This window comes from Lipophrys pholis (genome assembly GCF_963383615.2).
Source record: "Lipophrys pholis genome assembly, chromosome: 16".
NCBI lineage: Eukaryota > Metazoa > Chordata > Actinopteri > Blenniiformes > Blenniidae > Lipophrys > Lipophrys pholis.
This window is the reverse complement of record NC_137634.1, coordinates 22,872,629-22,887,525: the sequence shown is the minus strand read 5'-3', so window position 1 is coordinate 22,887,525 and position 14,897 is coordinate 22,872,629. Positions and strand designations below refer to the sequence as shown.

The 14,897-nt window shown below is 42.4% G+C and overlaps 2 protein-coding genes across 2 annotated transcripts; both read right to left on the bottom strand.

The window, feature by feature from the left end:
• Positions 1 to 1,997: 1,997 nt before the first annotated feature.
• On the bottom strand, positions 1,998 to 4,035 carry LOC308121904 (GTPase IMAP family member 9-like; the record flags this gene model as incomplete). Its single annotated transcript, XM_080483430.1, has 3 exons — positions 1,998 to 3,245; positions 3,342 to 3,398; positions 4,008 to 4,035. The coding sequence occupies 3 exons, from the start codon at positions 4,033 to 4,035 to the stop codon at positions 2,464 to 2,466; spliced, it is 867 nt and encodes a 288-aa protein (XP_080339556.1). The 3' UTR covers positions 1,998 to 2,463.
• A 4,096-nt stretch (positions 4,036 to 8,131) lies between these two features.
• LOC308122305 (GTPase IMAP family member 9-like) lies at positions 8,132 to 14,857 on the bottom strand. The gene is made up of 3 exons (XM_080484055.1): positions 14,739 to 14,857; positions 14,123 to 14,203; positions 8,132 to 10,064 (listed from the first exon to the last, which is right to left on the bottom strand). Exons 1-3 carry the CDS (start codon positions 14,743 to 14,745, stop codon positions 9,211 to 9,213), a joined length of 942 nt encoding a protein of 313 aa, XP_080340181.1. The 5' UTR covers positions 14,746 to 14,857; the 3' UTR covers positions 8,132 to 9,210.
• Positions 14,858 to 14,897: the final 40 nt, after the last annotated feature.

Here is a 14,897-nt window from a genome sequence, read left to right as displayed (position 1 = left end):
TGAGCCTGCTTTTACTGAGTGGATCACTAATTACCTGACAGTGACCACAGTATGTCAGACTGGGGGACGCACTCTCTGCCACTCTGTGTAGGAACAGTGGAGCCCCCCAGGGGACTGTGTTATCCCCTTTTCTCTTCACTCTGTATACATCCGTCTTCACCTACAGATCACCATCATGCCATATACAGAAGTATTACGACAACACTTCTGTGGTTGCTTGTGTGAAGGGAGGGGACGAGGGGGAGTACAGGAGGGACCTCTCAGACTTTACCAACCGGTGCAAAGACAATGGACTCATAGTCAATATGTCAAAAACCAAGGAGATGACAGTGGACTTTAGGAGGCGGAAAACAATTCACCTTACTGTGATGATTGAGCTTGTGGGCATTGAGGTGGTCCAGAGTTAAAAATATCTGGGGGTTCATCTGGACCATAAACTGGACTGGTCGGTGCAAATGCAGCATACAAGAAAGGACAGAGAAGACTTTTCTTCCTCAGGAAGATAAAATCCTTTGAAGTCTGCAATGAAATGCTGAACCTCTTTTATCAATCTGTTGTGGCAAGTGCGGTTGTTTTTGCTGTAGTGTGCTGGGGCAACTGCGTGACGGCCAGAGAGAAGAACCGGCTGGACAAGTTGGTCACTATTGCCAGCAGCTTTTTAACTTATTTATTATTATAATAATAATAATAATAATAATAATAATAATAATAATAATAATAATAATAATAATAATTATTATTATTATTATCATCATCATCATCATCATCATCATCATCATCATCATCATCATCATCATCATCATCATCATCATCATCATTATTATTATTATTATTATTATTATTATTATTATTGTCATTATTGTCATTATTATTAGTTTATTATTATTTGTTTATTTGTTTATTTATTTATATATTTTTTTCTTTTTAAGTCTGTATTGTTGTGAGAGTGTTTAGTTATGGATGGCACACACTGGATGATGCTGGACATCTGAATTTCCCAATTAGGGATTAATAAAGCACTTTTCAGGCTCAGAGCTGCGGTGTGCAGCCTGTGGGGGCTTTTCCACCGGAATGAACCAGGTGCTAGTTCGGAGCAACGGCCAGACTTAGCAGCAGTTCTTTGTCTTTCCACTGCCAAAGCCTCGGCCTACCAGGGGCTAAACTGGTGCTACGCTGGCCCCACTTGGTTGCTGGGCCAGAGCGGAGCCAGACCAGGGAGTTATCGCTACCTACAAGGCGGAAGAGACGCTGAACTGGCTTTCTGAAATCTACAGCAAACAGAGAGCCCTGGAGTGTTTATAGAGAAAAAAATTTAAATAACGCGTGGTAATGAGATGATAAGTCGCTCCCTTAATAATACGAGGGAACGAGATAATGTAATCTGTGATTGTGGAGCCGGTGGCTCTCCAGATGCTGCAGAGCTCCTGCTCTGTCAGTCAGCTGGGTCGGATTTATGATTTAGAAGCAGTTTTCCATTGTCGTTTTTTTTCACACTTTTCATGGTCACATCATTGTAACTTCACCTTCATGTCTTGTATCACGTTATGACCGCAGGCTGAGGTCTGCATGAGGCTGCATTGTGCTCCACTACGAGACGCTCCATTATCATTTTCTAACCCACAGAACGTCTTATAATGAAGTGATACTTTTGGTTCATCAGCAAATAAAAAACAAACTTCATACTACTGTAAATAAAAGCTTGGATTTTTTAGCCATAAAATGTGTCTATTGATGGTGCTTCATGTGAAAGAGAACTTTAATCAGCATGTGTTTATGTAGGTTGCCATGGAAACAGCTTTAGAGCTGCGTTCTATCATTGTACATCTCCATTCCTCAATGTTGAAGCATTTGATTCAGACACATCCAGAAATAAAGTGAAAAGAGCAGAAATTCACTATGTACACACACACACACACACACACACACACACACACACACACACACACACACACACACACACACACATAGAAATAAAGACCCACACCATAAATCTCAGTTATCATCTCTGATCTCTTTATTTTCACATGTGAGTCAAACCAAATCAACCACATTGTGTCTGAATACTGAATGAAAATCAATGTTGCTGCCTTCTCTTCTGACAGTTTGAATAAAAGTGATGCAGGTGGATGTTTTTATTTTGCTCCATGTGAGAAGATCAAATACAACCAATACATACTGAGCTCAGAGACACACAAACAATCACCTTGGATTTCTTTTGAATATTATAGTTGATAAAGCTTTAAATTCACATGGTGTGTTGGACTAAAGTGCCCTGTTGATCACGCGATGAAGAGCTGGTGCTGATTGGTTAAAAGAAATAAGCCCCTCCCCTCTAAAACCCACAGAAACTTGCCTGTTAGTAAAATATGATGCATTAGTGAAAAGCAGAATCTAATGTAAATATAACCTGATTGATTCCTCAGTGGTGTTATATAGATTTAACAAGCTGCAGTTATTAGATGATCAGATCTGATTTTCACTGGATGACGTAGCTCCAGCTCCAACTGCACCTTCAACTGAAACTTCAACTCCAGCTCTAACTGCAGCTCCAGCTAAAGCTCCAACTAAAGCTCCAAGTGCACATCCAGCTAAAGCTCCAACTGCAGCTCCACCTCCAATTGCCACTAAACCAAACACACTTCCAACAATTGCTCCACCAGCCGTCATCAAACCAGCCTTTTTGATGAAGCTGTTGTCTCTCTCTTGCAGCATCTCATTGGTGAAGTAACTTCCTCCGTTTCTCTGAACCATCAGGTGGATCTTCTTCAGCAGCTCTCGGACTTGTCCTGGATCTGTCTGCCTGTTGTTGAAGACGTGATATCCTCCATGACACTGACTGATGAAGTTATGAAAAGCTGTATTTTTATAAATGATGGTTTCAACGGTCACTCCATCATACTCCAGGTTATCACCGTGGGTGATCAGGGCGATGGTGTACTCTGCTGCTTTTGCTCCAAACAGCTTCTGGATGAGTTTCATTGTCTTTTGTTCCTCGTCTGTGAATCTGTTGGACTGGATCACCACCAGGAAGACGTGAGGACCAGGAACACAAAATGAAATGCATTTTTTAACCTCTGTCATCACCTCCTCTTCAGTCATCAGGGAGTCAAACAGATCAGGAGTATCGACCACAGATAGAGTCTGACCTTCAAACTCTCCTGTTTCCATCTGACAATCTCTGGTCACTCCGGCAGAAGATGCCTTGGAGGTAAACACTCTCTTCCCTATAGGGAAGAGAGTGTTTCCTGTTTTTTAGAGTGTTTTAGAGTGTTTCCTGTTTTAGAGTGTTTCCTGTTTGCCACAGGAAACACTCTGTTATAACAGAGTGTTTCCTGTGGCACTTTTTCCAGCTCCAGTTTTTCCAACCAGCGCCAGCCGGAGGTCCTGAGGCTTCTCATCTGTTGGAGAATCAGATAAAAATATGAATGATGTTGTCAGGAAGAGACTTGGTCCCATGGTAGTGTCATGTGTTTGACAACATCTGATCTTTACAGAGTATAACTTCTCATAACTACCCAGTAACAGTGTTTCCTGTAGGATTGTTTTCAGCAGCGAGGGCAGCCCCCCCCCAATCAACTCTTCTTATGTGTTGTGATTTTGAACTGGCAGGAAACTAATGAATATCTTCCATTGTATTTAAGGCTGCTGCTGGTGTGATGTTAACATGTAACTTCAAAGGTCATGATCTGAACTTTTTTCATCTCGTCTGTAGAATTTAGTGCACGAGTCGACTTTCCCCCTACTTCACAGGAGAAGAGCATTATGGTATGCACAATAAGACCTTTTTTGAGCTGCAATATATTATCCAGTCCCCGTCGACTTGTTTCCGCCCATCGTGGGATGAGGAAGCCGAGAGTTAACCCTGAAGTTACCTCGAGAAGAGAAAATCCAGATTGGTAGTATAGAACCCAGGTCCAGTCGTTGACACAACAAAACAAAACCACAGGGACTGTAGAACTGAAACTGAGTATAGAAAACTGTGTTTATATGAAATTAAATGTACTTACAGTCCTGGGAAATGCCGGTTGAGCTCATGTTTGTGTCTGTGAGGCGGCTGATGAAGGCGAGGTGGCGTCTCTGTTGAGAGTCTGTCGGTGAATAGTTTCACTTTCTGCACCACTCTGTCTTTAATCTGACTCTGAACATGTGCGGTCCTGTGTCACTTCTGTTTTCCTGTGTGTTGCTGGGTTCATTCCTTTTTTTTGAACAAATTATTTTTGTAAACTTGTAGAGGCCAACAGTCATACAAGACGTATGAATGATAAAATAAAAACAGGATTAAGTTTGAAGGTAGAAAATAATAACAAAGATGAGAGAAGAAAGAAAACACAAAATAAATGAAGAAAATAAAAAGTTCTGTTCTTGGGGAATGTCACAGGAGCTCGGGGTTGACCACGAGTTTCTCATCTTCTACCATGCTGAGTATTTTCACAGCAGTCTGTTTCTTCATAATTTTCACAGATGAGAAGAATAAACGCAGTTCTTTATGAAACATAAAAACCTGCCTTACATTTTAGAAATGGGTTTTGTGTATATATTTTTTGCTAAAATGACATTAATTGACATGTCATGCATAGAATTCATAATTATAAAACCATACAAAATATTTTCACAATTGAAAACAGGAACTGGTACATGTTTAAATAACCAGTAAATCATCCCAGAATGCTTTAGAGTACATACATTCATAGAATATATGGTCTGTTGCCTGTCAGGGAGGTTTCTGCCGTAGACATATAAACTCCAGACTACAATGCTCCTGTCTGTGCCGCCATGGCAAATAGGCACTGACTTCCGGTAGCGGCAGAAAGCCACTCGCCAGCATGGGCGACGCCTATTTTTCACTAAAAAGCAGTGTAATGTGATTCAGCCAATCGCTGCAGCGCATGTATTAACCTTTTAAGATACAACTTCCTGTTATTAAGAGCGCATTTTAAGAATAGTAATAAAACATGGAGCGCTTTTTACAAAAAGAAAAAAACAGTGACAAAATCACTGATACTTTCGCTCTAAACCAAAACAACCGACGTATCATTTTATCATGACGTCTCATGATGAGTGATGATTATTGCTTATTGGGTGATTGAGATCTGAACTCTGACTCCTGGTTCTCTCTATGCAGTGTTTTTTTTGACATCATTAGATCCATTGAAGAGAATATTATTCTTCCAGTGGAGGTTTTGGTGACTGGCAGCAGGAGTCAGTGTCTTTGTGTGTGAAATGAAAACTTGCTGTGTGTTTTGCTTCCTGCTGCTGCCGAGGCTCCATCAGTGACATTCTGCTGTTAAAGTTTACGTTCAGTGGTGAGTTGAAGTGGCAGGCTGGTCAACCTTCCATCACTTTGGCTAAATATCTTGTGTGTTGTGTCACACAGTGATGTTTTGTGTGAGTGACTGTTGCATGGTGCAGCGCACACAAATTGTCGGCGTAGAAAATAAACAAGAGCTCCCTAAATCCCGCTGCAACGTCACTGAAAGATGGAGCTCCCCCAGAGCACCAGCACAAATAAATATCTGCTCACTCACACACACACACACACACACACACACACACACACACACACACACACACACACACACACACACACACACACACACACACACACACACACACACACACACACACACACACACACACACACACACACACACACACACACACACACACACACACACACGCCAGAAAGTCTCAGTTATCTCTCTTTATTATCACAAATAAGTCAAATGAAATCCATCACACTATGTCTGAACACTGAATGTTAGAAAAAGAAACAAAATCAATACAAACTGAGCTCAGATCTTCTCTGACACACAATCACCTTTGATTTCTTTTGATTGTTAAAGTTGATAAATCTTTAAATCCATAGGCTCTTTGTCATGTTGATGAAGAGCTGATGCTGATTGGTTAAAAAATAAGCTCCTCCCATCTAAAAGCGGCACAAACCTGCCTGTTAGTAAAAGTTGATTTGTGAGTGAAAAGCAGAATAAAAACTCAGTGTAACCTGAATATTTCCTCTGTGGTCTGATGTGAATTTAAATAGCTTCAGCTAACAGATAATTTGCTCTGAATATCACTGGATACTGCACGAATCCTTGATTTTCTTTCCCACTCTGGTTTCAACTGCAGTTTCTACTACATGGCTGATTGCAGCTCCCACTGTAGCTCCTGCTGGACCGAGCAAAGATCCAATACCTCCACCATCTGCCAGGAAAAAGCTTGAAATGAGTGTGTTGTTTCTCTCAGCCCGTTCTTCCTGCTTTAATTTAGAGTTTTCTTTGAGAATTTTACGACATATGGATATGGTGCTGCGGATTCAGTAGTAATGTCTCACTAAAGGAACGTCTTGAACACTGCAGCTTAGCTGTTTGTGATTTTGTGGATCTCTAAGTCTGATATGTGATGACATTAACTGTATAAGATGAATCTGGCTTCATTTCTCCACCTCACCATCAGCGCTGCCAGTTTCCCCCGTCTCCAAAATGTGCGTGTGCAACGTCCAAAGTTGGCATAGCTGTAGGCACATTCTCCCACGGTGTTTATTTTTTTAGATCACAAAGTTTGCGTGGGAAGTGGCGTACGCATCTTTCAGGACCCGTTTTGTGCCAAAGAAACCTTCAGAAATGAGACAAATAATTAAAATATTTATGACAAAACTACTGCATTAAAATGCCAGTCTGCTCTCCTGCATATTACAAGTAAAAAAACAAAGGAGTAGTGGTCAGAAAACCTCCTAAGAACAAAACAAATTTTGTATTGTGGTCTCTTGACAACACAAAATGACGTCGACATATGTGAACGCCAGGTCCCAGGAGGCTAAAGAAGACTCAGCAGTGTTGCACCAGAAGTTCCACCAGAAGTGATGTAAACAAACTGGTGATGATTGATGAAGATTAAAATCTAAATGACATTAAATTATTTGCTCTTTGGTGGAATTAACAATCTGCAGGTAACAGGATTAGTTGTGATTATGGCTGGTTGATGGAAGAATCCTTGAATTTCACTACAACAGCTCCCCCTGCTGCTGCTCCTATTGAACTGCCATACTTCCATAGATTTACACAATACACTCTCAACAACACATGACTCGTATGAATAAATATTCTGGACAATGATATTGCTTTTCCCTCCCCGTCCTCCAGTTTTTTCTATTTTCTTGGTGCCCCTTGGTTCTTTTCCCTCTTTTCATTGAGAAGTCTCTCCATCTCCAGGAAGACGTAGAGCAGAAAATAAGACCCATTTTCCTATCTCTCTTTTCACCTCCTCTTCAGTCATCTTGATGTCAAACAGTCCAGGAGCATCGACCACAGACAGAGTCTGACCTTCAAACTCTCCTGTTTCCTTCTGACCCTCTGTGGTCACTACAGCAGAAGATGTCTTAGAGGTAAACACCTTCTCTGACAGAGTGATTTCCTGATATATACATCCATCCATCCTTGATCCTGCTTTTCCTGTTCAGGGTTGCGGGGTGCTGGACCACAAGAGTATAACACTCCTCTCATCTTCCCAACATAGGCGTGGCATAGGCATAGACTGACAGACACAGTACATTCTCAACTGAGCTCATAGAATCAACTATTAAAATGGCTGAAAATCAAAGAAATGCTGGATTTGGAGGTTTCACTTAAGGCTAGGCTAAGCTCTGTGTGTTTTTTGTCCTGCCTCCTCCTCCTCTTCCTCTGCCTCCTTTGTTCCCTCCAACACAGGCCAGCAGGCAATCAGGGGGAATATTGACATTATTCGACGCCAAATCTAGGGTGCTGCCGTATTGCATCATTTTGTCTTACAACTTCCAGTGGGTGGCTACACTACCCAACACTTCTATCGTAGTGTTGTGTCATTGCTCGTAGTAGCAGCTCGCTCTGTACGGTGAACGGGGTTGACGATCTATCTCTGAATTTAGAGTTTTAAATGTCGTTCATGTGGGTTAACGCCCCATGAAACAACAACGAACAATATTCTAAACATAAAGAGGAGAAACACGACTGTTGTGGAGCAGCATACGTCCTGTGGATTTGTGCAGCACTGTGTAACTTTAAAGCAACATAATCTCTGATGTAGAAGATGAGTGAGTGCAGAGTTGTCCACGTCTCACTGTGTAAAGCTCATGGTTGTAATATAGAATAACAAGATTGAAAGGATTGCATCTTGGTTTATTTCATATAATGAGATTTGAAGCTGCAGGAACGGCTGGTTGCTCTGCTTCACCCTCACTGAGTGGTTAGCCTGGTGTTAGCATGGTGGCTAGCGCTAGCGGAGACTAACATCTGCCTTCCAAAGGTGAATTCTCCGTCTCTGGGTGACGACACACGGTCCACCTTTCCACTGTGTAGACACTGGTACACCTCAGTACTCTTAAAGTTTCTCATGGCTGCTCTGTGGGCCGCTAATGACAGGACGAAGACGTCACCGGAAGTTCCCACACTCCTTTCTCATGTCGTCTCAGGTCAAAATTAAAGAAGGCTGAGGCAACGTGATGCCTCGTCCGATCATCCCAGCTCAGTTTTCATGTTCCCACTTTAAAATCCTGGTAGCAGCCTTGTCTGTTACGTTTTATGGTGGGTTTATAGACGAGAGAAAGACACTGCCCTGCCGTTCACCAAAATGTAATTTTTGGAAACCGGAAATGCTTAAGACAAAATGCGGAAGAACGGAGACTTGAAAGTGGGCGGAGAGGTTTTAAGGTCAATAAGGGGAGGAGGAGGAAGGCATGGGGGAGGGGAATGATAGGAGAAGGAACAAGGTCTCACGGACACTTTCTCAGAGAGCAGCAACACCAGCAGGTCTGAGTTCTCCATGTTTTTGTTTGTACTTTGAAGAAATGATCCCTAATTTTTCTCTCGCTCTCGTGGCAGAGTTCTTCTGTTTTAGTTTATTTTGATTTGAGTCGGAGGTCATTGACGGTACCATTTTGTCATCATCAGACTAAGGTTTTTCTTCTTTATTTAGTTTGAAGGGCTTGCTTGTGTGTAATTGTTGGTTTTTTCTCAGTAAAGCACCTACAAATGATTATTTGGTGCAATATAAATGAATTTTAATTAAATTAGATCATTTTTATTAATGAAAAGAGACACAGAAACACATTCATAGGAGCTTCAGTGATCCAGTCATCACTACTGAGTGCTCCTCTGTGGTCAGCTGCGTGTTTGGTCAGAAAATTAAATGTGACTCCCACCGCCATGCTGTGAGAGGTTACTGCTGACCAGCCTACGATTACTGTGTGCTGCAGTGGCTTCTCTGGATGGCCCCTGTTATGGCCCCCACAGCGGCCCCCATTGTGGCTCCCAATGCACTGCCCACTGGACCTGCCACAAACCCCACGGCAGCTCCAATCGCAGCCCCTCTCCGGACGTAAAAGGTGAACTTGTTCTCCTCCTCGGCTTGTTTTCTGGCCACGTCACGCTCCATGTCAGGGTTTTCCTGGAGGAGGCGCTCCATCTCTTCCCTGATGGCTCTCTCGGCCTCCTCGAACGGCTCGCTGCTGTAGTACTTGCCCCCGTTTCTCTGCACCATGCTGTTGATCTTCTTCAGTAGCTCAGTGACTTGTGCTGAATTCTTTCCTCGGTTGTCAAAGACGTGGTGTCCTCCACCGCACTGACGAACAAAGACGCTCAGATCCTCGTTTTCATCAATGAGATCCTGGATGTTGCGCTCCTCCTCCCGCAGGTCGTCTCCATGGGTGAACAGGGCCATCGTGTATTCTGCCGACTTCTCCCCAAAGAGCTTCTGGATGATTTTCACCGTATCTTTTTCTTCTTTGGTGAATCTGCTGGGCTGCATGACCACCAGGAAGACGTGAGGACCGGGAGCAGCAAACGAGATGCATTTGCCGATCTCCTTCCTCACCTCCTCCTCACTTCTCTTGGTGTCGAACAGACCGGGAGTGTCGATCACCGCCAGAATCTGCCCGCCAAACTCTGCCGTTTCCTTCTGACAGCTGCACGTCAGCGAACACGTCGACATCTTCGAATCAAACACTTTCTTTGCCAAGATTGTGTTTCCCGTTGCACTTTTTCCAACTCCAGTCTTCCCGAGCATCACGATCCTGAGGTGAGGTTGCTCTGCACCTGTTGGACAGTCCGACACAGAGCACAAAACTCCACAATCATTCCAAACTTCCTGCAACAAGACACTTTCAAGGGAGAACAAACAACCATCATACTGTCTGCGCCAACATCACCGCACTGAGGCATGAGCACCAGTAATAACAATCTCCAAGGAAACACAATGAATATTTATTCGGCTCCATGCAACACACACGCACGCACGCACGCACGCACGCACGCACGCACGCACGCACGCACGCACGCACGCACGCACACACACACACACACACACACACACACACACACACACACACACACACACACACACACTCAGTGTCACAGCAGTCCGGTCCGTCAAATGGTCACAAAAATTAATTGATTCATGTTCTGTGACACGTTTTGCCCCTATTTTACGTGTTACACATAACAAATTTGAAACTAATATATTTCAAATGGACTTATCTTTTGTGTCTGGGTCACACTTTTGTCTCTATTGGAAAGTGCATATGCTGTGATTGTTTTCTTTCTTTTCTTCCAACAAGCAGGCATTAACTAATTTTACTGTATGGCCAGTCCACACTAACAACTAAGTTTCCTATAAAGATGTGTGCGCCCACATTGACTTACATTAATATTTTGTGAACACCGGCTCTCCGCAGGTACCATGTGTTTGCTGCGTAGAAGCGCTGTATTCCTTTAAATATAAAAGGCAAAACAATATCCAGGCATTTTGTGGATGAAGTGAAAAACATTGATGATCTTCATTATTCTTTAGGACCTGGTGAGGGTGCTGCTGGCCAAACTGATAGCAGAAAAATTAACAGAAAATCTGTCTCTTTCTGCTGTATTTGTAAGGATTTTTGTGTAAAAAAAAAAACAAAGACAAAAGAAAACGGGGCCAAACAGTCCAGATTAGAGCGTTTCTGAAATAGAATTGCTGCGATCTCAGCAGACCACAATAAAGTTGGTTCATTTCTAATGAAAGACAATCAACATGATTCAGGAATCAGGCTGAGCACCACTCCAGCAGGGGGTCCTGCAGCCCCATGGAAATCCTACCCTCTCCCCTGCTCAGGGACACTGACTGCCCCCATACTCAGCCAGTCACAGATTGGTTGTGGCCCCCAGGATTTGACACCTTCAAATCCCCCCACCTTATCAAAGCTTTTGGAGAGATTCACCCCCTTCTTGGGCCCCGTTTACACGACAACAAATACGAATGTATCCGCAAAACTTTCTTCACTTTTGGGGCGTCCGTTTACACAAAACCAATGTGTGGATCCACTGTGTCCGCAAAGTTTTTATACCGGCTCCTAAGGTGGAAACATTCTTTCACGGTTGTTATTCTCTCCTGTAGAGATTGCCGGAGGCTACGAGCGCTGTTACTACGCATATGCACATGTCTCCCCCTCCCTCCCCCTCCCTCCCCTCCCTCCCGCTCATCCAGTTGTAAACAAACATGCCGGACCCATTGTGGTACGACTCCCGGTCCTTATTCTAGTTTTATCGTCCATATCAGTAGTTTTATAGCTGAGACTCTCCCCTGATAGCATCCGATGCATCATCAGTCCATATGAATGTTGGATTCTCTTCTTTTTCTTCATGTTTATAGTGTGTTTTTCTCTGCACACATCTGTGTAGTTTCATTATCAAATTAAGCAACAGTGCCCTCCAGTGGCCCGGCATACTAACCACATCATTGTCTGTATGTCCGCTGCTGGAGTGTAAACACACTCCTTTTTTTTTCCGGAATAGGTATTGTCACGTGAAACGTTATCGTGTAAAATGGGCCTTGCTCTGTGAACAAGGTGTCAGAAAAGTTCCCACAGGGATAACTGGCTTGTGGCGGCCAAGCTTTCATAGTGATGTCGCTTTTTGATCCTTCGATGTCAGCTTTTCCTACCATTGTGAAGCAGAATTCGCCAAGCTTTGGATTGTTCACCCACGAATAGGGAACGTGAGCTGGGCTTAGACCGTTGTGAGACAGGTTAGTTTTACCCTACTGATGATGTGTTGTTGCAATAGTAATCCTGCTAATTCTAGGAATTACTTTTGATGAAAAGCTCAGCTGGAAGCCGCATATATATATATCCTGAAGTCAAAATTAGCACAAAAATAGGCATAATGTGTGAAATCCAATCAGTAGTACATCAAAATAAACTCAACTTAATATACATATAACTCCTTCGTTCTTTCATATCTGAGTTACGGTGTGGAAATATGGGGAAATAATATGTTGATAATATATAATAATTATAAAAGTGAACTAACGGAGAGGAGCTTCACAGTGCAGCTGAAGACAGCTGCCCGTGAACGAGATGTCCATTCACAGCTGCGGGCGTTGAGGCAGTCGCTGATCTGCTACTTTGTGTCTTTATAAAACATGTATTTTTAGTCCGACATGCTTTTTTTTTTCTTCCCCTGCCTCGATTTTAAACTGGTGTTGATCTACTTTTTCAAAGGAACTATGTGTCTTTATGTGTAAAAATACATGACTATTCATCCTAAGTCACTGAAATGTTACAAATAATACAATTATTATAATAAGTTGTCTAAATGGGAATCGTCTATCTGGGAATCGTTTATCTGGGAATCGTCTATCTGGGAATCGTCTAACTGGGAATCGCTTGTCTGGGATGAAACCCTGCCAAAGAAGCCACCAGCTTCCCTCCAGCCTGGACAACAACCAAACTCCTCTTTCAAAGACATCAAGGAAGTGGTAACAACCAACTGGGCATTACATGAGATGATTAGTTAAACCTGATGCTATGCGTAGAACTGTTTAACTTTTATGAAGATATGTTGATTCTGCTACTTGTGATTGAGTTCTATTGATAGTGATATTAGGAGTAGTGATCAACCCGTAAGCAAACATTAGCTCTGCCACATAGACACAGGGTCTGCATGCCAATCTTTGCTTTACTAACATATTAACTCGCAACCCTACGCATATCACACCAAAGACATAATCACACACGTAACTGAACACCATCTGACAACTCCAGACATTTCACAAAGCAAATCGTATTCACACCCACTCGTTCTAGAAATGGGCCTTTAACAGAGACACACACAGAAACCATGGTGGAGTACAGCATTCCTGCCGATCTGATAACCACCATTCTGAATGTAGTTTATTGTGATCCGCGATGTTGTTTTGTAGTTCCATCCAAGGTCACACACGCACACACTTAGGGTATGTCCGAATTGTCCCTCTTTTCTCATTATCTTTCGACTTCTCCTTCACCCCGGAAGTGTTTTGTGTGGCGGCCATGATAAGGACTGTCCAAATTCTCAATAAGCAAAGGAAAGGAGGCTTGTTGTTTCCTTTAGCTTAGGAACCACTGATGCTTCCCTTATCAAAAGAGGCGAGCTCATGCTGCCCCACAATTCCTTGCGGCGACAACATTTAAAGGGACCCGCTCATCCGAGCGTTCAGGGAAACTCACGATGTCGGGAAAAGGGAGCAGATCATGTAAGTTACCAAAGTAATAATCTGCCTTGAACAACTTTAAATCATCTAAAACCCAAATGCGCTTTTTGTAGTCCATTTTCTTAAACTTGTAGTTCTTTCCCCACCATGGTGGACGTCACTAACTTGCGCCGCCGTCGCATTAATATGACGTCACTAAGTGAAAGTGCTGTCCGACTGCCACACAACCGTGATCGCCTTTCACTAACTCCTTTAGGAAACCCTCTAACACCTTTCCTTAACCCCGTGACGTCATCCACGGGGTTAAGGTAAAGTCGATAGTTAAGGAGATAGGAGGGACTTTCCGGACGTACTCACACACTCCCTCCAACTCTCTTGGTCTCTGTCTCTCTCACTCTCTACACACACGCACGCACACACACGCACACACACACATATATATATGACATATATGTTATATGTATCATTATGTTCATCATTATTATTATAATAGTTGATAGGTCTGGAACAAGTACCAGCATGTGTGTGTGTGTGTGTGTGTGTGTGTGTGTGTGTGTGTGTGTGTGTGTGTGTGTGTGTGTGTGTGTGTGTGTGTGTGTGTTTGCAGGAAATCAGATCATATCATTGTTACTGGAATAACTCTTACCGTTTGACTGGCCCGACAAGGTTTTTTTTTTATTCTTTGTAAGATTCTGAAACTTTGATTTCAGCGAAGAGCCTCGAATTTCTGCAGAGAAATTGTGGAGAAACATTATCACCATGTTCTAACTTTAAAACAGGACATTCCTACACTCACAGCAGCATTAATAATGTCTTATTGACCATGACTGATTTTGTAGATTTCATTATTTCATTAACCTTCATCTAACCGGAAAAAAAGATGTCTTTTACAAGGTAACCTCAGATTTAAAAGATTTAAAACAGATTAACCTAATTTAATGGTATGCAATAGTTAAAATGATAAAATGCAGATTTCTGAAACAAATTTAAAATATAAAATTCATATTTTGTACAACAGAATAGAATAAAGTGCAATAGCTAATATTGAATATTACAGTACATTAGTTCACTGTAAAAACTTTAAAACACAAACACTGATTAATCAAACCTCACTGATGCATAATAGAGAAGGGAAATGATTTAAACAAACCAGGTAATAACAAAGACATAATCTGATTTTTGAATCTGTGAATAATGACAGTAGTGAATAGTGGTGAGTCACAGTTTGAAGACGAGAGAGTGAATGGATTAAAAACACTTACTGCTCATGATTGTCTCTCTTCTGCAGGCCACTGCTTTCTGAGCATCTGTTCCACTTCTTAAAAGTCTGCGTTAGTCTCCTCCCTCAATCACGTCCTCACAGCTCTGCACCTTGTTGGACAGTCTGAGACAGAGCACAAAACTACACAATCACTCCAAAC